This window comes from Geotrypetes seraphini, chromosome 9 (genome assembly GCF_902459505.1).
Source record: "Geotrypetes seraphini chromosome 9, aGeoSer1.1, whole genome shotgun sequence".
Taxonomy (NCBI): Eukaryota; Metazoa; Chordata; class Amphibia; order Gymnophiona; family Dermophiidae; genus Geotrypetes; species Geotrypetes seraphini.
Window position 1 is genome coordinate 125137093 of NC_047092.1, and position 26016 is coordinate 125163108.

General features: G+C 46.5%; 1 protein-coding gene across 6 annotated transcripts in view; it reads left to right on the plus strand.

Annotated features, from left to right (window-relative positions):
- The window catches only part of DGKD (diacylglycerol kinase delta), a 327255-nt gene that overhangs the window by 179708 nt on the left and 121531 nt on the right, over positions 1 to 26016 (plus strand). For all 6 annotated transcript variants that reach the window (XM_033959775.1, XM_033959776.1, XM_033959777.1 and 3 more), the window contains 5 exons: positions 1021 to 1117; positions 5147 to 5257; positions 5480 to 5576; positions 17393 to 17500; positions 18230 to 18343. In XM_033959775.1, coding sequence (XP_033815666.1) covers positions 1021 to 1117; positions 5147 to 5257; positions 5480 to 5576; positions 17393 to 17500; positions 18230 to 18343 — 527 coding nt within the window. The remainder of the gene's footprint in view (positions 1 to 1020; positions 1118 to 5146; positions 5258 to 5479; positions 5577 to 17392; positions 17501 to 18229; positions 18344 to 26016) is intronic.

Sequence of the window (26016 nt, forward strand, 5' to 3'; positions counted from 1 at the left end):
CCTGTGTTCCATGGAGAACACCTGCAAGAGATAAGCAACTATGCTATCGCAGTTGGGTCTATTTGCTTTACCTATATTAACACATTTGGGAATTATTAGGCTTACATCCTTTATGTTCTAAGGTACTAAGCTATGAAGTGAACTACTCCCAATTTTGCTGAATTATGTGAATTTAAAAAAAGATTGGAAGCCTCGCTCTTTGTACAGTAGGTTTGATGAGTCTTTGCATCGTGGGTATATTGTGCAGTGGTTTTTGTATGAGAGGAGAAAATAGACTTAGGAATTTGTTTGTATATATTAATTTTATTGCAGTTATGATATTTTATTGTACTGGGCTGCAAGAATTTTGTAATGAAAAATGTAAATCAATAATCATATTGAATAAGCTAAACTAAACTATATACCACCTTGCCAGAGAAGCAGCATCAGGTAATCTTGTAATTTAGAGTTTCAAGGCAATGACAGATTGTGATACAATGTTATTTTTCTCTGTCTACATTGTGTTATCCTACTCCCCCACCTTCACAACATCCATAAATAATAATAATAATAATTTTATTTTTATATACCGCCAAAGCTATAGTAGTTCGAGGCGGTTTACAATAAGAAGAGCTGGACAGTCAGCGAAAAAATAGCAATGAAGTCTTTGAATACATGAATATTTGTAGGGAGGGAGAGAGACAGAGTAAAAAAGTTACAATGTAGGACCATCAAGTGCATATAAGTAGAATACAGGGCTAAGGCTTTAAGAGTTCTTGGTTAGAGAATTGATAAAGACAAGTCAGTTTCAAAAGGGCAGTATAGGAGAAATTGTCAGGTCTCAACAGATCAGCACTGATCTGTTCCCTATGTACAATGACAATGGGTATCAGCTTCTCTAAATATATCTGCCTTATACTTGTATGGCAAAAAGTTCAATGCTAAATGATCTTAGAAAATGGGTTTCTTTTCTTCTGCGGGCAAGGGCAGTGATGGCTAAAACCACTAGCACTTTACTCCTCTTCTTCTTGTACCCTATAGATATCCATGTAGGAATGTCAGGATCACTTCCTGGTGGTTCTGTCATCAGTCGGTTGTTGATCAGCGCAGATCCCTTCAGCTCAGAGCCTGAGAATCTGTGAGTATCCATGCAGGGAGCACAATGAGTACTGCTGCTATGTACAGTATGGCTGTGTAGGCTAGTGCTGTTTTAACTTAAATGAGAAAATGTGGCTGTTGTTACTCCCAGATTGATAAGCACAGAAGTGCTTTTCCTTACAGATTATGGTGAGGGTACATATATGAGTATAGACTTGGGAGTTGTGTATACCTTTCCCTTTGTTGCAGGAAGAAGTTTCTCATGTAAAGAATCAGGGTGTAACCTTTAAAAGGAATACGATGGATGGGAACACTGAATAAGTTGTTGAAAGAAGAATGATAAGAGTAAACAAGAAAAGTTTTTCCAAAATCAAGTGGAATAAATCATCCACACAACTAGGTCTGATGGTTCTGACATGATAGGTTTAAAGGGCTTGGTTTTATAACAGGGTGCCTTTGAGAAAAGTCAATAAAGGCATCCTTTTAAGCTGTTTTATAAAACAACATAGGTTTCTATGTATCTTTATAAAATAGGCTCTCAGTACTAGCTCAAATATCATGCAAATGTTGACTCATGCATTTACACCTGCTCCAAAGATGCTGTACCTTAGGCATGTACTTGCTCATTTTATAAAATATGCACATATGTCACAACTGCACTTCTATCCAAATTACACTGTCAAGAATGCCTACATACATTGCATAAAAGTAAGTATGCTTTCTGTGTACATATTTCTTACATAAATACATGAGTCATTCCAAAACGTTGGCACCAGCTCACTGAATATGCTGCAAAACAACTGGAAGTGTCCACTCGACGTCGTTTCTCTTCTGCATTCAAACATTTGGGCACCCACTTGGATGACAGCTTCTGCATACCCAGGAATTATACATCCAACACGTTCACTGGAAGGGAGGGGGAAAGAAGGACTGGACTCAGGGATACCTGGAGCGAACAAGTAATAGTTGGGGCTTGCGGCTGGGGAGAGGGAGAATGCGATTAATGTGTTAAAATTAATGTGCGTTAATATTTTAACACATTAAATCGTGTTAAAAATGTACTAAATGTACAACTCTATTTTTTAGTGCAGAGAGTGGCTCAGATTCAGGCACTGCAGAGCTCTCACTGTGTTACAACTATACGGTGTCTGTAGTCTACAGCTGAGCTCTCGTTTTATTCTTGCAAGAATAGTGGGAGACAACAAATATTGCAAGACTCAAACAGAACTGAATCTTAGCCATTCAATGCATTAAAGAGGATATGCTGCAGAGAAAGGAGAGTAAATGAAAGTGGTGAGAACTCCTGAGTCTTTTAAACTGATCCTGACAGCTGGCTGCTTTAGCTGAAAACTTGGGGATTTTTTGGAGGGGGGAATTGGGCAGAAGAGCACACTGGCTATCTGTTGTCAGAAGGTTGGGAAGCGGGAACTAAGCTGGCTGATTGCTTGAATAGGAGGCAATTTGGAGAGAACAAGGAGGCTATTTGATTGAAGAAGGGGAGACAGGGCTAGTTGGCTGACTGTTTGTCTAATTTTGTCTGTCTTTTGAGTGACTATTATAAACTAAATGTATTACCACATTCTGATGGTTTTTAACACTGTACATCGCTTAGATGTTATTATAAGCGATCCATCAAATAAAGGTCAAACTTGAAACTTGAAACTTGAAACTGGTTTGGGGACCACAGATTAGTTGGTTGAGAGCTGGCTGTATGAAAGGTGAGGGAGGTAAGGAACCAAGGTGGATGATCTGGGAGACACACCAACTGGATGCCTTGAGTTCAGGAGTTACTAACTGTACCTAGTAGTGCACTAATTTCTCTGCAATAGGGGGAAAAAAAGGAAGAGTAATGAGCAGCGAATCGCATCTGTAACTGCTCCTAACTCTCAACAATGGAGAATTTTGGCACTACAGTAGCTTCTGCTCCACCTTCTTCGGTCCTGCTAGCAGATGGGTCTTCGCTAAGCCCTGTTATGCAGATAATGCCCTATAGCCTGCAAGTGTGCACACTAATGAGAGACAGAGTTTGGCTTCAGCTGGACTCAGAGGTGTCTTCTGTGGTGATTTTACACCTTGCACCCTGCTAATTTGGATGGAGTGTACTACAGCCAAATGTAAATTTACACCCCCCCAACCCCCTTCTGCATGGGGAGTTGCTGTTTGGTAACCCTCAGCTGTCTGGGTTGTTGAGAACTAAAGTTGTCACAATGGACTCAATATGGGAGGCCTTACAGACTGCTACTTTTACTAATCAGTTTAATCAAGTCTTTGGCTTCATTGGAGCTCATGATAAGATCTTGGAATAACATTCTTGTCAGACTGAAACTTTGGAGGCCAAGTTGGCTAAAAATCAAATGGTTAATGACTTTTATGAAGGAAGCTATATTCCTTCAAGAAAATTGAATTTTTAGAGAACCAAGTTAGAAAGAATAAGCTTAGATTTGTGAATTTCTTCAGGTCATCTTTAATTTCACCTGCACAAAATTATTTTATGGAAATATCAAAAGCTACCATATTTAGTACTGGGAATCAAGAAAAAAATCTAAAGGGCATCAGATTGGTCAGCTGAACCTGACAGAATTTCTTGAGTCATCTCTTGATGTTATCCAAAGAACAGCTTTACTAGTGACTTCTCTGGAGCCAGATAGAAATAATATTCTATGTTTATATTTTCACTTTATGAATGAGCAATTTCTAGGGTCTAAAGTACAGATATTTCCTGATCTTTCTAGAGATACCTAAAAAAAAAAAACACTGGTCAGGAATTCTTGGCGTTGAAACCTAGAGCTTTAGCCCTTGGAATGGGTTTTGTGTTGAAGTTTCCTTCTCAATGTTGTTTTGTCTTCTTAGGATAAGGGCTCCTTTTACAAAGCTGCATTAGGGCCTTAATGCGCTGAATAGCGCGCGCTAGCCACTACTGCCTCCTTTTGAGCAGGCGGTAGATTTTTGGCTAGTGCACGCTATAGCGCGCACTAATCCGGTGGGTGCGTTAAAAATGCTAGTGCACCTTTGTAAAAGGAGCCCTAAGTGTTATTCCTCTTTTGATCCAAAACAGCTCTTGGACTTAAATTTGCGAAATAGAATGTGAGAACAATTTTGTAATTTTCATTGTATGGGCTGGCTTGTTGGTCCCTAGTGGAAGAAGTGATTCTCATTTAGGCTCCTTTTATCAAGCAGCAGTAGAGTCTTTTACAGTAGGCCGGTGAGTTAAATGCTCCAACACTCATTCAATTCCTATGAGCATCAGAGCATTTACCTTGCCAGCCTGCAGTAAAAGGCTCTACCGCTGCTTGATAAACTGAGCCCTTAGTTGTTGGAAATTGTTTTAGTTTATTTCTTTTCTTGGTTCTATTTTTCCAATTTTATGGACACATGGGTGCTATTATAATATCCTTGATTTTTCCTGGAATTTTATTCTTGATAATGTGTTATCAAGTGTTAATTTTCTGTGATATGCAAAGTTGAAAAACTCAAATAAATAATGGAGAATAAAAAAGAAGAGAAAAGTGAAGAAATGGGAAGAATAGGCTGGCTTGGGGTGAATGCCTGACTAGCCTGAGAAACTCAGCTGCCAAAACCGTGAAAGTGTTGCCATTGTTACTACAAGAATTAGCAGGTCCAAGCTTTCCATGGGCTTCACAGATTGATAAAGTAAAATACTCAGAAATCAAGACCTATCACTATGAATGATACTCCTAGGGGAATTCTGCCCTAAAGCCTTAAAAACCCTGCATATTTGAGAAATAACATTTTTTTCGCTATAGTATTTTAATTCATTATGGCTAAGGATAGCAATTATATCGTATTATTGTGGCAAGAATTGCAAAATTTTCAAATATTTGTGTCCAGAATTTTAAACTTCTTTGTGCAGAATATTTAAATTTTTTGCACAGATTTCCCCAAGGAGTAATGACTGCAGAAAGAAAGATGATGCCTTAAAAAAGGGGAGCGATGAGGTTGGAGGCTCTGCTGTCAGTGACCAGTCCTGGTTCATATCCATACAGTGAAAGATCATCTATGAGAAAAAAAATAATGTATTGATATATTTTTTAATTTTCAAACTTTACAGTGACTGCTATACTGAAAAGTGTGTCATGAATAATTATTTTGGAATTGGACTGGATGCCAAGATTTCCTTAGACTTTAACAACAAGCGAGATGAACATCCTGAAAAATGCAGGTATGGGTGTTGGGACTGTGTGATTTAAGAAATCTGGTTAAATAAAGTTATTTTTGAACACAAGGAGTTTACTTGCATGTACCTCCTGGCTTTGGCAGGTGTCAGATTTGCTCATAACAGTTGATTGCTGCTTTCATAATTCACAATCCAGTGCATGTGACTAGAGCCCAAAGCTGCTTTTGTTTGTTATATCTTGATTTCTTCAGTAAACTCTTCTTTCAGAAGTCGTACAAAGAATATGATGTGGTATGGTGTGCTGGGGACCAAGGAACTGCTACACCGTACCTACAAGAACCTGGAACAGAAAGTGCTGTTAGAGGTGAGAAGGCTACTTGTAATTTTAAAGCTCTCTGTTAATGGTATGTTTAGCTCCTCAGTCTAGCCTTTTCAACTGAAACAGCCTCTTGTCATTGACATGCTTGCACTTCAATCCATACTTTATCATTATTGTCATTCAACTCATTGTAAGCCCTCGATTATCAGTATGTTCAACCACTCATCCTAAGCTAATGCTAATACAGTATTTATAGTCCCTCATGTATCCTTACAGTTCAATGGGGTTGACAAAGTATCAAAATTGAGGCATATCTGCGAAAAGGAACAACATACAGAATGAATCAATGATAATCACTCTTTCCAGTAAAAAAAAAAAAAAAACCTTTGAAACAGCTAAGTTTTTAAATGTTTCCTAAAGAGCAGATAATTGACAGTTGTTCTGATGATCACAGAGAGCTCATTCCACATCTTTGTGGCTTGATAGGAAAAAGTAGACATAAAAATGTGCTTATATTGCAATCCTTTACCCCAGGGAAATGCAATAACATTTGATTTTTTTTATTTTTTATTGTAACACTAGTGTTTAAGCCCGTTACATTAACGGGTGCTAGAGTAGATGTCTGTCTATCTTTTTCTTTGTCTCTCTCTCTCCTTGGACGCTGTCTATCATTCTTTCTGTCTGTGTCTCTCCCTGGCCCCCTGTCTGTCTTTCTTTCTGTCTGTCTCTGTCTCCCTATATTTTTCTGTTGCGCCATGCCTGCCTGTCTCTCTGTGGCCCCCTTCTTATGTCCTTAGTGCCCCCAGTGCCACCTTCCTATGTCTTAGTGTCCCATCCTATGTCCTTAGTGCCCTCTTTGCCTCCTTCCTATGTCCTTAGTGCCCCCAGTGCCACCTTCCTATGTCCTTAGTGTCCTGTCCTATGTCCTTAGTGCCCCCAGTGCCACCTTCCTATATCCTTAGTGCCACCAGTGCCTCCTTCCTATGTCCGTAGTGCCCTCATTGCCTCCTTTGTCCTTAGTGCCCCTTCCTATGTCGTTGGAGCCCCCAGTCCCTCCATCCTGTGTCCTTAGTGCCCTCAGTGCCTCCTATGTCCTTAGTGCCCCCAGTGCCTCCTTCCTATGTCCCCCTCATTGCCTTTCAGACTTTGTCCCACCCCCCACCTGCAAAGCCGGCCTGCCTTCCTCCCTCCTCCCATCTCCCTGTGCAGTAGAATCCTTGAGCAGCATCTTTCCATCTCCCCCCCCCCCCCGCCACTACCGCCGCCGTGCAGCCGACCCCACTGACCCTCCCACCCGACCCTCCCACCGCGAGACGACCGACAAACCTCCTGGCTCCAGCGGCATCCGCAGCATTCTAAGTACGCTGCTTCGGGGCCTTCTACTGCCCTGATTTTCTCTGCTGCGTCCCCGATGACATCATCAGGGACTGCAGCAGAGGAAATCAGAGCAGTAGAAAGCCCCGAAGTAGCGTATTTAGAAAGTTGTGGACACCACTGGAGCCAGGAGGTTTGTCGGTCGTCTCGCGGTGGGAGGGTCGGATGGGAGGGTCAACGGGGGTTCGGATGCGGTGGGGAGGGGGGCGCGCGGGAGGGGGGCAATGACGACGAACTGCGGGCCTTACAGTGAGTCAGGGCAGGAGGAGGGGAGTGGCCAGAGTGTTCCCTGCCACCGTGTTCTAAAATAGAATTCGGCCACGGATCAGAAAACACGGTGGCAGGGATCACGAAACCCTAAGTGTGCATGCGCTCTTAGGGTTTTATTATATAGGATACCTTGAAGAGATAACCAAACCATGAATTTTATAATATATTGTGGTATTTGCCCATATATAATCATAAAAACACTAAGATGAAGACTTTAAAAATTATTTGTCTGCAAGGGTAACCAATAAGCCTTGATATAAAGTATAAAGGTGTTACTGTATTATATTTCCTAGAAGAATATACCAATCTCAAGGCCATATTCTACAAAGTTTATAATTTTTTCAATAACAAATCAGAGCATCCTGCTACAACATGCTACAATAATCCAACTGACTTGAGGCTCAAAACCTGCACCACCAATTTAAATTGTTCAAAATCCAAACAACAACTTATCAGATGCCGTAGACTTAACAAAACCCTTTTTGACAGCATCATAATCTGATTCTCAAACGATAAAATTGAATCTAAATTAACACCCAGTACCTTTAGATGTTTCCATGTTAAAATGAGTCTTTTATAATTAAATTTTGATGTAATGTCACTTTGTTGTGGGGATATAATAACATAAATTTAGTTTCTTTAGCACTCTCCAGACCAGTAGAGGTTAATCTTTACAAATGGGTATATATCTAATCATGACCAGCAGGTGGAGACTGAAAACAAAACTGTGGGACAGTATATACTATCCTCTCTTCCCTATTTCCCTCAGTCTTCTTTCAGTCTCCAGCAGGTGTTGATGTGATCTGTACCCATCTCCCTTGGTAGGGCTGTTGGATTTTGTTTAGGGGGTTTATAGTCCCTGTTTTTGGCCGGACGGAGCTTGGGTGGACCCTGTTTGGGGGTTCGTCCGACCTCGGGGGTGTCAAACCCGGCGGGTCTCGAGCGGGGTCCCTCCCCCCACTTCCTCCACCTCCCCACATTTTTTTAGAGGAGCCTCAGCAGTAAGCCTTGCCCCCTAAATCAAGCAAGGCATATTGCTTCGAGAGCCTGTGGAGTCTGTTCTGTAAAAAAAAAAAAATAAATAAATCCTGAGGTAGTGCTGGTCTGGAGGGTTATTTCCCTTTAAGAAAACTGTATTTTACTGTATTTTTGTCAACTAACCGGCACTTTTTTATAGCTAGGTCGCGTATGGAGCAATGAGCACTTCTAAGGGGAAAAAGTGCTCATTGTGCTCCAGACGCGAGGCACTCGCGGCCGGCCTGTGCAAGCGGTGTTCAGGCCGGTGCGGTGGAGGAGCTCCGTCGGCAGCGGCTGCAGGCGCCCAGAGCTCCCCGCCGATGGTGCCTCGCGAGTCGGCAGGGAGCAGTGGTGAAGCCCGGTCTTCTCCATCCGCCCACGGAGGGATTCCCCGAGCCGCCGACGGTCGGGTTTTTGAGGATTCCCTCTCAGCTGATGTTTTGACAGCTGATGCCGGCTTGCCTGTTTTAGCGGCTGAGACTGTTCAGGTTTCTCAGCCGCTACAGGCTATGGAGGGTGCTTTTTTGGCGGAAAAGTCGCCATCTTCTCTGTCTGGCCCCTCCATTTTGTCTTCCACCTCAGGTGACCTTCCCCCTGTATTGTCTATGCAGGGGCAGGTTTCTGCTGGGTCCCCTGCTGTGGCAGGGAGTCCCTTGGAACCCTCGGGGGGTTTTTCTCCTGATTTCTTTTTTTCCTTATGCAGAGCCTATTTTCAGGCGGCTGGGGGTCCCAGATGCGCCTAGGGGGTTTCGGGGAGTGGGTTTTCCTCCGCGCTCCCTGCGGCTTTGCCTCTCTCGTCTGGTGTGGCGTCCCCTCTGCCGCCTCCCTTGTCCAAGCGTCCGCGGGTGTCGTGGGATGAGGATTTATGGTCGGAGGAACGTGTCGGTCTGGAGGAGGACCTGGACCCTTCTGAGGAATTCCAGGACCCTCTGGAGGGGACGGAAGCTGGCGGCGTGTTGTCGGGTTTCCCGTTCTCCGGCGAAGAGGCGTCCGTGGTGCGCCTTTTTTAGAGAGATGAGCTGCCTGACCTTATTCAACAGGTTTCTTCGGTTTTGTGTTTTGAGGATGCGCCGCCGGAGACTCCGCGTGTGGGGGACCCTCTGTTACGGGGGATCCGTTCCGTTTCCCGCTCTTTTCCTATGCATCAGGATATTCGGGATATTATTCTAGAACAGTGGAAAACGCCGGAGACGCCGTTTCGTCTGGCGCGCAGCATGGCTCGCTTGTATCCCATTCCAGAAGGGGATCGGGCTACGTTAGCATCGCCAGTTGTTGATGCGGTGGTCTCGGCAATTTCCAAGCGGCATACCGTGCCTGTTGAGGGCGGTTCTGCCTTGCGGGACTCCGAGGAGCGCAAGTTGGAGAACATCCTTAAGCAAAATTTTCAGGTCTCTGCCTTTGGGGTCCAGGCGGCTATTTGTGGGGGACCGGTCGCTCGTGCCGTGTTTCGGTGGGCGGAGCGTGTCCTGGATCGGGAGTCTGATGACTGGTCTCTGATGGATCAGGAGGTAGCGAAGATTGAGATGGCTGCCTCCTTCCTCTCAGATGCTCTATATGACTTGGTGCGGATCTCGGCTAAGTCTATGGCTTTTGGCGTGGCCGCAAGGCGTGTTTTGTGGCTGCACGCTTGGGCGGCGGATGCTGCGTCTAAAGCTAAGCTTACTAAATTTCCCTTTCGGGGGTCGTTTTTATTTGGGGAGGAGTTGGATAAGTTGATTCAGACTCTGTCGGACTCGAAAGTGCCCCGGCTGCCGGAGGACCGTGCCCGCCCTGCATCTAGGGGTGGTGCGGCCCGGGGGCGTTTGCGGGAATTTCGCAAGTATCGTCCTGGGCGTGGGGCTGCTTCTTTCCAGGCTCCGGGGTTTTCCCGGGGTCGGTTCTTCCAGCGCATGCAGCCCTTTCGGGGGGCCCGTCGGGGGGCAGGGAATCCCTCCGCCGGTTCCCCCGCTTCCCGTCCTGCACAATGACGCCTTGCCGGCGCCCCCTTTGGTTCCGGTGGGGGCCCGGCTGCGCGACTTTTTCCCCAAATGGGCCGAGATCACGTCCGATCAGTGGGTCCTGGAGGTGGTGCAGGACGGTTATGCCCTGGAGTTCGCTCGCTCTCTGCCGGACCTTTTCCTCGCCTCTCCATGTCAGACTCATTGGAAGACACAGGCTTTTCGTCAGACCCTTCAGCGCTTGGTAGATCTCAAGGCAGTGGTTCCGGTGCCCCCTCCGGAGTGGGGCACCGGCAGGCACTCCATTTACTTTGTGGTGCCCAAGAAGGAGGGGACCTTTCGGCTCATCCTCGATTTGAAAGGGGTCAACAGGGCTCTCAAGATTCCCTCTTTCCGCATGGAAACTCTGCGGTCGGTCATTCTGGCGGTTCAGCCAGGGGAGTTTCTCACTTCTCTCGATCTGACGGAGGCCTACTTGAATGTTCCCATTCGGGCCTCTCATCAGCGTTTCCTTCGCTTTGCGATCTTGGGTCGGCACTATCAGTTCTGTGCGCTTCCCTTTGGGCTGGCCACGGCTCCCCGGACGTTCACCAAAGTGATGGTGGTCGTCGCGGCAGCCTTGCGGTCGGAGGGCATCCTGGTACACCCCTACCTGGACGACTGGTTAATTCGGGCAAAGTCGTTGCAGGAAAGCTCCCGGGTTACGGCTCGGGTGGTGGAGTTTCTCCGGTCGCTGGGCTGGGTGGTCAACCTTTCCAAGAGCCGGTTGGTCCCGGCTCAGCGTCTGGAGTACCTTGGGGTTCTGTTCGACACCTCCTTGGGGAAGGTCTTCCTCCCAGAGGCCCGGGTGAGCAAATTGCAATCTCAGATTCGCCTGCTTTTGGCGTCCCGGTGTCCTCGGGCGCGAGATTTCCTCCAGGTCTTGGGGTCGATGGCGGCGTCCCTGGACGTGGTGAGGTGGGCGCGGGCCCACATGCGTCCTCTCCAGTATGCTCTGCTCCGGAGGTGGTCTCCCCAGAGGCACGGGATGGATGTTCCGGTTCCCCTGCGAGGCTTGGCGCGCTGCAGTCTGCGTTGGTGGCTCCAGACCCCTCACCTGGTTCAGGGGGTGGGTCTGGATCTTCCGCAGTGGACGGTGCTCCTTAGGGATGCGAGTCTCCTGGGTTGGGGGGATCAGTGTTTGGGTCACTCAGCTCAGGGCACCTGGTCCACGGAGGAGGCCTCCTGGTCGATCAACGTGTTGGAGACCAGAGCGGTCCGTCTGGCGCTGTTAGCTTTCCACTCCCTTTTGTTGGGCAAGTCAGTCAGAGTCCTGTCGGACAATGCCACGGCGGTGGCTTATGTCAATCGTCAGGGGGGCACCAAGAGCACTCAGGTGGCGCAGGAGGCGGCTCGGCTCATGGTTTGGGCGGAGTCTCATCTTCTGGACCTTTCGGCCTCTCACATAGCCGGGGTAGACAATGTTCAGGCGGACTTCCTCAGTCGGCACTTCCTGGATCCAGGAGAGTGGTGTCTCGGCGCCGTGGCTTTTCAGTTGATAGTGCAGACTTGGGGGCAGCCCCTGATGGACCTGATGGCCACGAGTGGCAACGCCAAGGTGCCCCGCTTCTTCAGTCGTCGCAGGGACGTTCTGGCCGAGGGTCTGGATGCGCTGGTCCAACCGTGGCCAACGGAGGGGCTGTTGTATGTGTTCCCTCCTTGGCCATTAGTGGGCAGAGTTCTTCTTCGCATTGTTCACCATCCGGGTCTGGTGGTGCTGGTGGCTCCGGATTGGCCTCGACGTCCGTGGTACGCGGATCTGGTGAGAAATCTGGTGGCGGATCCTCTTCCTCTGCCTCTCTTGGACGGTCTTCTGTTGCAAGGTCCCATTCCCATGTTCGACCCGTCTCCCTTCTGTCTTACGGCTTGGCTCTTGAAAGGGGGCGCCTTAGTAAGAAGGGATATTCAGATAAGGTGATCTCCACACTCTTGGGGTCCCGGAGGCTTTCTACCTCTCGGGCTTATGTGCGGGTTTGGCGTCTTTTTGAGGGATGGTGTCGGGCGCGGGGAGTGATCTCTTCTCGCGCCTCCCTGCCTAACATTCTTTAGTTCTTGCAGGATGGCCTGGATAGAGGCCTGGCTTGGTCTTCTCTCAGGGTTCACCTGGCGGCACTGTCGGCTTTTCGCGGGTTGGTGACAGGTCAGCGTTTGTCGGCCATTCCTGATGTGGTTCGCTTTTTGCGGGCGGCCAAGTTGCTCAGGCCTCCTCTTCGGCCCTCTGTTCCCTCTTGGGATCTCAATCTGGTTCTCTCGGTGTTGGTACGTCCACCTTTCGAGCCGTTGGATGGCTGTTCGCTGAAGGACCTTACTATGAAGGCGGTCTTTTTGGTGGCCATTACTTCCGCTAGGCGAGTTTCTGAGCTTCAGGCTTTCTCTTGTAGGGCTCCTTTCTTGGAATTTTCGAGGGAGCGGGTTGTCTTGCGGCCTGTTCCTTCCTTTCTGCCGAAAGTAGTTTCTCCTTTTCATGTCAATCAAACGGTGGTCCTCCCGGTCTTGGGTAGTCGGGAGGGCCCGTCGGAGCAACGGCAGCTGCGTAAGTTGGATGTCGGTCGGGTCCTCCGCTCTTATGTGCAGCCGACCCAGGAGTTCCGGAAATCCGATCGTCTCTTTGTCCTTCTGTCTGGTTCTCGTCGGGGGGCTGGCGCTTCTAGAGCTACTATTGCGCGCTGGATTAAGGAGACGATTGCTTCCGCTTATCTTCTGAGTCAGAAGCCTGTTCCGGAGTTTCTCAAGGCTCATTCCACTCGGGGTCAGGCGGCTTCTTGGGCTGAGTCGTCACTCGTGCCTCCGGTGGATATTTGTAAGGCTGCGGTTTGGTCCTCCTTACATTCCTTTGTTCGACATTATCGGGTTGATGTGCAGGCGCGTCGGGACGCGGTGTTCGGTGAGCGTGTTCTGGTTTCGGCCCTTCGGGGGTCCCGCCCGTGAGAGGGACTGCTTTGGTACGTCCCATTTGTAAAGATTAACCTCTACTGGTCTGGAGAGTGCTAAAGAAGGAGAAATTAGGTTCTTACCTGCTAATTTACTTTCTTTTAGCTTCTCCAGACCAGTAGAGGTCCCCACCCTGTCTGTCTGTTGTTGGGGTTGTTGTTTGGGCTGTTTCGCGGGCAGTTTTTTGTTTTTTGCTGCGGGTTCTAGTATTTTTCTAGGGCCGGGGAGAATTGAAGAACAGCGGCTCTGGCTCGGCTGGCTTAGCTGGCGAGCTGTGGGGACATTTTTTCCTTCGGGAATTTCTCCTCTGCATTTTCCAACAGCACTTGGGTTTGTTAATTGTTACTCCTGTTCGGAGTATTGTTTTTTCTTTCTGTTTTCCAGTTCTTGGTTCTGCTTGGCTATTCGGCAGACTGAGGGAAATAGGGAAGAGAGGATAGTATATACTGTCCCACAGTTTTGTTTTCAGTCTCCACCTGCTGGTCATGATTAGATATATACCCATTTGTAAAGATTAACCTCTACTGGTCTGGAGAAGCTAAAAGAAAGTAAATTAGCAGGTAAGAACCTAATTTCTCCTTTATCCATATTCAACTTTAAATGATGTGCTTTAACCAATGCTTCTACAGCATTAACACAACATCCTATGTTTAAACCAAAATTTGATGCAGCGTCCACTACAGGGAAAACCAAGCTGGCATCAGCCACATAAATGTAGATGTTCACTTCCAACTCTTCAATTTTTTTTTTACCTAAGGAAGATAGCACATTGAATAATATGGGAGACTATGGAAAACCCTATGGAACCCCATATTTCACTTGCCAAATATCTGAGAACGAACCTTTCATTTTCACTTTATAGGCTCTGGTTGTCAAAAAGACCTTACACCATTTCGACACCAAAACTGAAATTCCCAGTTCTTCTATCAATAAAATAATACTTTTTGATCAACTTCATCAAATACAGAAGCTAGATCAAACTGAATTAATAGTTCTTGGGTTCCTATCCCTAAACAGGATCTAATCAATGAAATCACAGTGCTTAACACTAAATTGCATCTTTGCCTTCAATCCTTGAACCGTAACCCCTTTATCACCTATATAATCCTTGTTTTCAACCCAAATATGCTCTGTCAATAGTGCCACCAAATCTAAAATCTGCCTTGCTGTCATGACCTCAGTCTAACCATTTCTTAAGAGTCCCTTTAATGTTCAGCCCAAATTGATGGAGAAATGACGGACGAGATTAAACGCAACTGCAAGGGAGGCAAGGCAGTTATCATGGGTGACTTCAATTATCCGGGGATAGACGAGAACCTAGGCACCTACGGCTGCAGTAGGGAGACCAAGTTCCTGGATACTGTAGACGTTTGCTTCCTGGAACAACTTGTCAAGGAAATACAAGAAGAAACGCAATTCTGGACTTAATTCTAAATGGACTACGAGGACCAGCGCATGGTGTAGAAGTAGAGGTGACGCTGGGAACCAGTGATCACAATATGATCTGCTTCGACCAGAACTCGGACGAAACATCAATCCAGAATGACGGACACAGCGCTGACCTTTCAAAAAGGGAATTACGAAGGGATGAGACTCATGGTGGTGAAGAAGTTTAAGAAGAGTATAAGCACTGTAAAGACGCTTAAACAAGCATGGTCCCTTTTTAAGGACACAGTCACTGAGGCGCAAAATCTATATATACCACGTATTGACAAGGGATCCAAGAGGAAAAAGAGCAAGGAACCGGCATGGCTCACTGTAGCGTTGAAGGAAGCGATCAGGGACAAGAAGACTTCGTTTAAGGAATGGAAAAGGTGAAAAACGGTCGAAAACTGGAAAAACAGCATCAAAGCAGATGCCATAAGGCGGTAAGAGGGGCCAAAAGAGACTATGAGGAAAAAATAGCTAAAGAGGCCAAAAACTTCAAGCCGTTCTTTCGATATATTAAGGGGAAACGACCTGTGAAGGAAGCGGTCGAGCTGTTGGATGACCATGAATAAAAGGAGTGCTAAAGGAGAACAAAGCCATCACTGACAAACTGAACACATTTTTTGTGTCTGTGTTTACCGAAGAGGATATAAGTAACATACCGGAAGCCGGGAAACTGACAGGTTGACGGTCAGTCTAGAAGAGGTATGCAGGCAGATTGATAGACTTAAAAATGATAAATCCCCGGGACCGGATGGCATCCATCCGAGGGTAATCAAGGAACTGAAAGGGGCTATAGCTGAACTGTTTCAACTAATAGCCAATCTGTCGATCAAATCAGGAAGGATTCCGAAAGATTGGAAGGTCACGAATGTTATGCCGATCTTCAAGAAAGGTTCGAGGAGTGATTTGGGAAACTACAGACCGGTGAGTCTGACCTCGGTACTGGGAAAGAAGGTAGAGGCGCTGATAAAGGACCGCATCATTGAGCACCTTGACGGATACAGTCTGATGAGGACCAGCCAGCATGGCTTCAGCAAAGGATGATCTTGCTTGACGAACTTGCTGCACTTCTTCGAGGGAGTAAACAGGCAGATAGATAAAGGTGACCCGGTCGACATTGTATATCTGGATTTTCAGAAAGCATTCGACAATGTTCCGCATGAACGACTTATTTGAAAAATTGCGAGCCATGAAATCAAGGGTGAGTTACGTGAATTAAAAACTGGCTGGCAGATAGGAAACAGAGAGTGGGGGTAAATGAACAATACTTGGACTGGAAAAGTGTCACCAGTGGAGTGCCGCAGGGTTTGGTGCTTGGACCTGTGCTCTTCAACATATTTATAAACGATCTGGAAATTGGTACGATGAGTGAGGTGATTAAATTTGCAGACGATATTAAGTTATTCAGAGTAGTGAAGAAGCAGGAGGATTGCGAAGATCTGCACTGTGACATGGGCCGCAACATGGCAAATGGGCAACGAGAAATGGGCCGCAACATGGCAAATGAGGTTAAATGTGGATAAGTGTAAGGTGATGCATGTCGGTAACAAAAATATTATAAACGAATACAGGTTGTCTGGGGCGGTACTTGGAACGACCCCCCAGGAAAGAGACTTGGGAGTGCTGGTCGACAAGTCGATGAAGCCATCTGTGCAATGCATGGCGGCGGCGAAAAGGGCGAACAGAATGCTAGGAATGATTAAGAAGGGGATCAAGAACAGATCAGAGAAGGTTATCATGCTGCTGTACCGGGCCATGGTACGCCCTCACCTGAAATACTGCATCCAACATTGGTCACCGTACATGAAGAAGGACATGGTACTGCTCGAAAAGGTCCAGAGAAGAGCAACTAAAATGGTTAAGGGGCTGGAGGAGTTGCCATACAGCGAGAGATTAGAGAAACTGGGCCTCTACTCCCTTGAAAAGAGGAGACTGAGAGGGAACATGATCGAAACATTCAAGATACTGAAGGGAATAGACTTAGTAGATAAAGACAGGTTGTTCACCCTCTCCAAGGTAGGGAGAACAAGAGAGTGCACTCTAAAGTTAAAAGGTGATAGATTCCGTACAAACGTAAGGAAGTTCTTCTTCACCCAGAGAGTGGTAGAAAACTGGAACGCTCTTCCGGAGGCTATTATAGGGGAAAACACCCTCCAGGGATTCAAGACAAAGTCGGACAAGTTCCTGCTGAACCGGAACGTACGCAGGTAGGGCTGGTCTCAGTTAGGGCACTGGTCTTTGATCTAGGGGCCGCCGCGTGAGCGGACTGCTGGGCACAATGGACCACTGGTCTGAACCAGCAGCGGCAATTCTTATGTTGTTATGTATCACACTCTGTACTCTTTCCTTACTTCCAGTAACCTACCCAAATACTTTATTGCTGTAACCACCTCTGCTTCGTTCACCCTGCCCAAACCCTATTCTTTATCAGTGTTTTCTAAATATCAGACTGGTAAGCATGTATTTCAAAAGGTAACTAATGTAGTATTCTTATGTGGGGAGTATCATGAGGCAGTCTTTTTAAAATCATAGCATATGACTCCTCTTCCTCCTTTGCCCCTTTAACCCCATCTTCTTTTTTAAAAATTTGATTTAGGATCTTTCTTTTCTTTTAGGGCTCCTTTTACAAAGCCGTGCTAGCAGTTTAATGTGCATAATAGCGTGCGCTAAACCACCAGCCGCGCTAGCTGCTACCGCCTCCTCTTGAGCAGGCAGTAGTTTTTTGGCCAGCGCGGGGGTTAACGTGTGATGAAAAGTCGCGAGCGTTAAACTCACTAGCGCGGCTTTGTAAAAGGAGCCCTTAATGTGTTTTCTTTCTTTTCTTGCTATCTCTTATTTTTCCTTGCTCTCTCTTTTCTCCAGTGTGATGGGCGTCCAATCCCTTTGCCAAGTCTACAGGGAATTGCTGTTTTGAACATCCCTAGCTATGCAGGTGGCACCAACTTCTGGGGAGGGACCAAGGAAGATGATGTGAGTATCTGTTACACTGGAAATATGGAGAGAAGATTGGAGGCCTTTTTTTAAAAAAAAAAAAAATTTTAACCCATTTGCAAGTTTTAACCCATTTACCTATTTGTAAATCTTGTTTAATTTACCTTTGAAGAACTATTCCACTTTATACAGGCTTTATATGCTTTTTCTAAAAACTTTCAGTTCTTATGAACAACTCACTGTTATGAATCAGTCTTATATGAAAATATATATATGTGCTTGAGTGTTGTGCTTAGATCCGCATGCAAAAGTGCTTTATTAAACTCAAAAGCAGAGGCAGCTAACTCAGACCATCATTGCCACAGTACTGTCCCAGACATGCCTTCCCAGACACATATGTAGCCTGTAATAACCGGATTTGAGATTGTATTTATCTGGAGACGTGGCTGTTCATTTCAAATTGCTGTCCTCTCTGCTGGAAAAATGCCCAAATCAACTATAAACACCATAAAATAAAACATGCACACCCGAAGAAGCCAAAACCCTATCCCTCTACTCGAGTTTCGCTCCATGCGTCATCAGAGGGAGTATACTCTCGCAATATTGGGCTCCTGCCTCAGGAGATGACTGGAAACCGGAAGCTATTAATTTACCTCTGCCCAGAGTCAAAGATGGTGGGATGATTGATTTTAGCCATTTTCCTTTAACTCTCATATTTCTTCCATTATTCCCTCTTATCTGTGTCTTCTGTCCTGCTTTCATTTCCAGACCTTTGCGGCACCCTCCTTTGATGATAAAATCCTTGAGGTGGTTGCAGTATTTGGCAGTATGCAGATGGCTGTATCTCGGGTGATCAGACTACAACATCATCGTATTGCACAGGTAAACACCAACTATCTCTGCAAAAAACTTCTGTAGTTTACAAGTACACAGCTACGTGCTGTGCACAGGGATCTTGTATTATGCAATACTTAGCTAGTAAGATCATTTTTATGACATGCGACTTAGATTTGGAGGTGAAAGAACCTGTTTTTAGCCTATTTTATAAAGGCATGAAGATGCCTGTGGTGCTTATTTTCAAAGCATATGGACATCCCAAAATGAAGAAACAGATGTCTTTCTGCTTAAAACATTGAAATCCCAGTTTTGCAAAGGCAGTAACTGAACATCCAACACTATCGTACATCCAAACAGCAAGGGGATATGGTGTGGGTATATTTTGAGTGGGACTAGGATGGGTTCAAATTCAGGATGTCCAACAGCAATTACCAAAGGGGAAGAAAGGTCCAAATCTATAAAGAAGGATGTCCTTTATTTAGACCTCTTTCAGGAACGTTCCGAGTACAAAAAGGTGCTCTGATTGAGCAGCTGTCCACTGGAGGGATTAAGGCATCACACCTCATTAATCTCACAGTGGATGCTGTGCCCCAAAAGTGAAATTGAAAGGGATACCAGACTCCCAAGACAGCTTCAGGTTTTATGGGCATTCTTAAAGCATGAAGCAGCAAGTCTGAGACATGCCTAGAGATTAGTGTAGTTAGGATTACCAGATGTCCGGGAGAACCCGGACATGTCCTCTTTATAGAGGACTGTTCGGGTACCCAGACGGATTTTCAAAAACCTGACAGTTTGTCTGGGTTTTGGAAGGCCCCCAGGCTCGGGGCCATGTCTGAAGTGCCTCAGAGCATGCACGGATGTGACATGATAATGTCACATGCATGCGTGTGACATCATTGCATCACATCCATGCATGTTTGGAGCCCCTCCAAACAGGACCCCAAGAAGAAATGAGGTTTGTGTGGGGTGGAACTGGAGGCGGAATGAGGCAGGGCCATGTGCCCTCTTTTTTTCTCATGGACAAATCTAGTAACCCTAAGTGTAGTGGACCATAAACCAAGGGACCCAGGTTCAAATCTCACTTTAATTCTCTTTTTATATTGCAAATCCAGTAGAAACAGAAAAATACTTACGTTATCTAAATGTATGTTAGCCACCTGCAAATCTGAAGGCTATTGTATATCCAGGTACATATTTTGCCATTTCTGGAGGGCTCACAATTACAAAATAAGAGAGTTAAAGTTGGATTTGAATCTGGGTCCCTTGGTTTACAATCCACTTCACTAACCAATAGGCTGCCCCTCTGTTCTGCATGGTCATTTTCTAAGAAAGCTTCCATACAGATGTTAATAATTTGGACATCCAGTTTGTAAAATAACCTGTTCATGCTAGATGTCTCCAGTGCACGGACCTCCATCTCACTTTTTTTTGAACAGGAAATCTCAACTCTTTTCCTTTTCAAATATATATGAGATGTCTGTCTGTTTGGAAAATCCTGACTTGGACATCTCTATTCTGACTTGGACACCCTTTTAAAAATGCCCCTCCAGTCTTTGTTAAATACTAGCTGAAATCCTACAGAAATGTTCTTCATTTGAGCTGTGGACATCTATTCCTGCTTGGGAGCAGACATTAATGTTAGTACTAGGGCTGTACATCGCTAAAAAATTGTAATCACATAAATTGCTCCCTCATGTTTCTTCTTATATAGTGCAATATATACATAGCAGATGTACTGTAAATTCTCAAAGCTGACACATTTCAATTCAATTGTCCCATATAAAGGCAGTATATCAAATCCCATTACCCCCATACTAAACTAAAAATAATCTTACCTTTGTTGTCTGGTGATTTTATTATTATCCCAGGACAAGCAGGCAGCTATTCTTGACCGATGGGTGACGGCACCGACGGAGCCCCGGTACGGACAATTTTAGAGTGATTGCACTCTAAGAACTTGGAAAGTTCTGGCATGCCGCACCGCGCACGCGCGAGTGCCTTCCCGCCCGACAGAGGCGCGCGGTCCCCAGTTTCTTAGTTTCCGCGGAGCTAAGAAGACGCGTTTTTTCAACGGCTGTTGAAAATTTTTTGAACTTGCCTTCCCGCTCGCGTAAACCCTTTTGGCTTTTGCCTCTTTCTTTTTCTTTCATTTTTGTAAAAAAAAAAAAAAAAAAATCTTAGGTTTTTTCATTCAATTTGGCTTTTCCCCTGCGGGGCCTTCTGCCACCATCGAAGCCTCGGCCTTCGATTTGGCTGAAGCGGTCTTCACGTTCATGCCCCCTCAGCCAGGTTTTAAAAAGTGCCAGCGGTGTGCTCGGCCCATATCTCTCACGGACCCACACAACTGGTGCTTACAGTGTTTGGGTCCTGAGCATCAGGCCTCCACCTGCACCCGCTGTGCCACACTAAAAAAGAGAACATTAAAAAATCGCCAAATACAACAGCGATTACTGTTCGGCGCCGAGATGTCCGATCCCGTGCCATCGACTCCGACTTCGGCACCGGTTCAATCGGCACCCTCTTCTTCGACGCCGCGAGATTCCGCGCCGGCGTCCCAACATGCAGGTAAGCCGGCTAAGAAGCCTTCCCCGCTGGAACGTCCTCCGGTCTCAAGTGCAGTGAGTCCAATCCTGCCGACTGTGAGGCGCCAGCGGAAGTGCTCCGCCCCTATTGAGGTGAGTCCCTCGACATCGGGCTCCTCATCTCCGGGGCGTCGAGCGGCACCGCAGGTACCGCAGAAGAAAAAAGCGGTACCGGTGCCATCCCTTGATGACCGTATTACGGCCATTCTCCAGGCACAGCTCAAGCAGCAATTGCAACAGCTCCTTCCAACTATCCTGGCACCGAACCTTCCGGTGCCGGTCCGCACTGAGCCGGTACCGATAGTGGAGCAACCTGTATTGTCAGTATCCACTCCCTCGGTACCGATTCACTCCACCTCATCGGCATCGATGCCAGTCCTTGCGCCGGAGCCGAGAGCTCAGCATCAATCGGTGCAGACTTCGGCTCCGGTACAACCGATTACATCGTCTGGGTCGATGTCGATGAGATCGGGTAAATCGGTGCGCAAGACCCGGCATGTAGACTCAGCTACCCCTGAGTCTCGGGATCGTTCTCCCCATGTCAGGGATCCTGATCTGTGGGGAGATTCAGAAGAACCTTTTCTCTCTGAAGGAGAATGTTCCTCAGATGAGGAGGAGTCTGCTGTACATGACCCGTCCTCTAAGCATGACACTTCATCTTTCTCCAGTTTCCTGAAAGATATGTGTGATTCTCTGTCTATTCCTTTGGAGGCTGAGTCCAAAAAGTCTAAAGCTTTTTTGGACGCCCTGGACTTTGACCAACCTCCAAAGGAATATTTGAAGCTCCCTCTTCACGACATCTTGAGGGAGACTTTTTACAAGAATTTAGAGACTCCCTTAACGGTCCCAGGGGCCCCACGTAAGTTAGACTCTCTGTACAAAGTAATTCCCATTCCTGGGTTCGACAAACCACAACTTCCTCATGAATCTTTACTTGTCGAATCCACCCTTAAAAAATCTGCAGGAGCCAGTGTAAATGCTTCTGTTCCTCCTGGCAGAGAGGGTAAAGCCATGGACAAATTTGGTAAGAGGCTCTACCAAAATGCAATGTTGGCAAATAGAGCTGGAAATTATGGCTTTCATTTTTCTTTCTATCTGAAACATCTCCTTACCACCATGGCTTCCTTTGAGAAATACCTTCCTCAACGGAAACAACAATCTTTCCACCATTGCTTGTCTTCTCTGTTTCAGTTGCGTAAGTTCATGGTTAGATCCATTTATGACACCTTCGAACTTACATCCAGAGCGACAGCAATGTCTGTGGCAATGCGTCGCCTGGCCTGGCTTCGGGTATCTGAACTTGATGTTAATCATCAAGATCGGTTAGCCAACACCCCATGCCTAGGGGATGAGCTTTTTGGGGAATCCATGGATTCGACTACTCAAAAGCTGTCGGCTCATGAAACACGTTGGGATACCCTTCTTAAAAATAAGAAAAAGCCTCCCCCAACAAGGCCTTTTAGACAACAGTCAGCCTATCAACGCCGTTTCACAGCTAGACCATTGCCAACAACTGCTCAGCAACCCAGGCGTCAACGGCAGCAACAGCGTCAGCCTCCCAGGCAACAACAGCAACAGCAGCCTGTAAAGCCAACTCCACAGCAGAAGACACAGCCCTTTTGACTTACTTCTCCAAAGTATAGCCAGTACTCCTATATCTGCTCTCCTGCCTCAACCTATAGGAGGTCGTCTCTCTCTATTCCTCAGCCGGTGGGAAGTTATCACTTCGGACCAATGGGTCCTCAACATCATCCGCCACGGCTACTCTCTCAACTTTCAGACTCTTCCATCCCAAAACCTGCCAAAAGAGTCTGCTTTGAACAGTCCTCAATCTGCCCTCCTTATTCAGGAAGTTCAATCCCTCCTTCTTCTAAACGCTATAGAAGAAGTTCCTCTAGATCAAAAGGGTCAGGGATTTTACTCCCGTTATTTTCTAGTTCCCAAAAAAACAGGAGATCTCAGACCAATTCTAGATCTTCGCGATCTCAACAAACATCTGGTAAAGGAAAAATTCAAGATGCTTTCCTTAGCCATTCTTTATCCTCTTCTCAACCAAGACGACTGGCTATGCTCCCTCGATCTCAAAGAGGCATACACTCACATACCAATCAATGTAACCTCAAGACAGTATCTCCGTTTCATGATCAATCAGTGTCATTACCAGTACAAGGTGCTGCCCTTCGGTCTTGCTTCCTCTCCAAGGGTGTTCACCAAATGTCTCATCGTGGTAGCTGCTTTTCTGCGCTCTCACCACCTTCAGGTGTTTCCTTACCTGGACGACTGGTTAATCAAGGCCACATCCGCTCCAGCAGTTCTCCTGGCCACCAACCAAACCATCCAGTTTCTACAAATATTGGGATTCGAGATCAATCTACCCAAGTCTCATCTCATTCCCACTCAAAGACTCCAATTCATTGGTGCGATATTGGACACACTCCTCATGAGAGCATTTCTTCCATCCAACCGTCTTCAGACTCTTCAGTCTCTATGTCAGCAGGTACTTCCACAACATTCCATCTCTGCCAAACAAATGATGATACTCTTGGGTCACATGGCATCCACATTTCACGTCGCACCCCTCGTGCGTCTTCACCTGCGAACTCCTCAATGGACCCTTGCTACTCAGTGGTCCCAAGCGACGGATCCTTGCTCACGACACATCTCTGTGACATCATCTCTTCGTCAATCTCTACAATGGTGGTTGGTATCCTCAAATCTATCCAGAGGTCTTCTGTTCCATCAGCCTCCTCATCAACTAGTCATCACCACCGACGCCTCCCCTTATGCATGGGGAGCTCATTTGAACGAGTTCCAGACTCAAGGTCTTTGGACAGCCCAGGAAAAGAAGCATCACATCAATTTCCTGGAACTCAGAGCGATGTTTTATGCCCTCAAGGCCTTCCAACATCTTCTCTTTCCTCAGGTCCTTCTGCTGTGCACGGACAATCAAGTGGCCATGTACTACATCAACAAGCAAGGGGGGACAGGCTCTCGCCTCTTGTGCCAGGAAGCACAGAAGATCTGGACTTGGGCCATAGATCACCATCTCTTCCTGAAAGCTATCTACATTCAGGGAGAACAGAATTCCTTAGCGGACGTTAGATAGATTGTGAGCCCACCGGGACAGAGAGGGGAAAATGCTTGAGTACCTGATTGTAAAAACCGCTTAGATAACCTTGATAGGCGGTATATAAAATCCTAATAAACTTGAAACTTGACAAGCTCAGCAGAATTCTCCAGCCTCACGAGTGGACACTCGATCCTGTAACTCTACAGTCTATCTTCGCTCAATGGGGCACTCCTCAGATAGACCTCTTTGCAGCTCCTCACAATCACCAGCTGCCCCTATTCTGCTCCAGACTCTACTCCCCTCTCCGTCTGGCAGCAGATGCATTTCTCCTCGATTGGTCAAATCTGTTCCTGTACGCTTTCCCTCCTCTACCTCTCATGTTGAGAACCTTATTCAAGCTCAAGAGGGAACGAGCCACCATGATTCTGATTGCTCCGAGGTGGCCCAGGCAACATTGGTTCTCCCTTCTACTTCAACTCAGTTCCAGGGAACCTTTTCTTCTTCCACTGTATCCTTCTCTGCTTACACAGCATCAGGAGACCCTTCTACATCCCAACCTCCAGTCTCTGCACCTGACGGCTTGGTATCTCTTGGGCTGACTTCTCATGATACACTTTTGTCTCAGCCTGTTCGTTCCATTCTAGATGCCTCCAGGAAGCCAGCCACTCTGCAATGTTACCATCAGAAGTGGACGAGATTTTCTTCCTGGTGTCTTCTTCATCATCTTGATCCAACTTCCCTGGCAGTGGAGTCGTTGTTGGATTATTTGCTTTCTTTATCTGACTCTGGCCTTAAGTCTTCTTCCATCAGAGTCCACCTCAGTGCTATTGCTGCTTTTCATGAGCCGATCCATGGAAAACTTCTATCAGCTCATCCCCTGGTGTCCAGGTTCATGCGGGGTCTTTTCAATGTGAAACCACCTCTTAAAGCCCCTCCTGTTATCTGGGATCTCAATGTGGTTCTTTCCGCCTTGATAAAGCCTCCATTTGAACCTTTGGCTACCGCTTCTTTCAAGTTTCTCACTTGGAAGGTACTTTTCCTTATTGCTCTTACCTCTGCCAGGAGGGTCAGTGAGCTTCATGCACTGGTTGCAGATCCACCTTTTACGGTCTTTCACCATGACAAGGTGGTTCTGCGTACGCATCCAAAGTTTCTCCCTAAGGTTGTCTCTGAATTCCATCTCAACCAATCCATTGTTCTGCCTGTTTTCTTTCCAAAACCTCATTCTCATTCTGGGGAACAAGCGCTGCATACTTTGGATTGTAAGAGGGCTCTAGCTTACTATCTAGAGCGTACGAAACCCCACAGATCAGTTCCCCAACTCTTTCTGTCCTTTGATCCAAATAAATTGGGACGTCCTGTTTCTAAACGTACGTTGTCTAATTGGCTGGCAGCGTGCATTTCATTTTGTTATGCTCAGACCGGACTGACACTGGAAGGTTCTGTCACGGCCCATAAAGTCCGAGCTATGGCAGCATCTGTAGCTTTCCTCCGTTCCACTCCTATTGAGGAAATCTGCAAGGCTGCTACTTGGTCCTCAGTTCATACTTTTACATCTCATTATTGTCTGGATGCTTTCTCCAGACGGGATGGACTCTTCGGCCAATCTGTTTTGCAAAATTTGTTTTCATAATGGCCAACCTTCCCTCCGTCCCTTTTTTTGTTAGCTTGGAGGTCACCCATCAGTCAAGAATAGCTGCCTGCTTGTCCTGGGATAAAGCACAGTTACTTATCGTAACAGGTGTTATCCAGGGACAGCAGGCAGATATTCTTGCGTCCCTCCCACCTCCCCGGGTTGGCTTCTTAGCTGGCTTATCATAACTGGGGATCGCGCGCCTCTGTCGGGCGGGAAGGCACTCGCGCGTGCGCGGTGCGGCATGCCAGAACTTTCCAAGTTCTTAGAGTGCAATCACTCTAAAATTGTCCGTACCGGGGCTCCGTCGGTGCCGTCACCCATCAGTCAAGAATATCTGCCTGCTGTCCCTGGATAACACCTGTTACGGTAAGTAACTGTGCTTTCTAATCATCTCGTTCTATATCTCTGGTTCTGCTTCCCTATGCTCTGT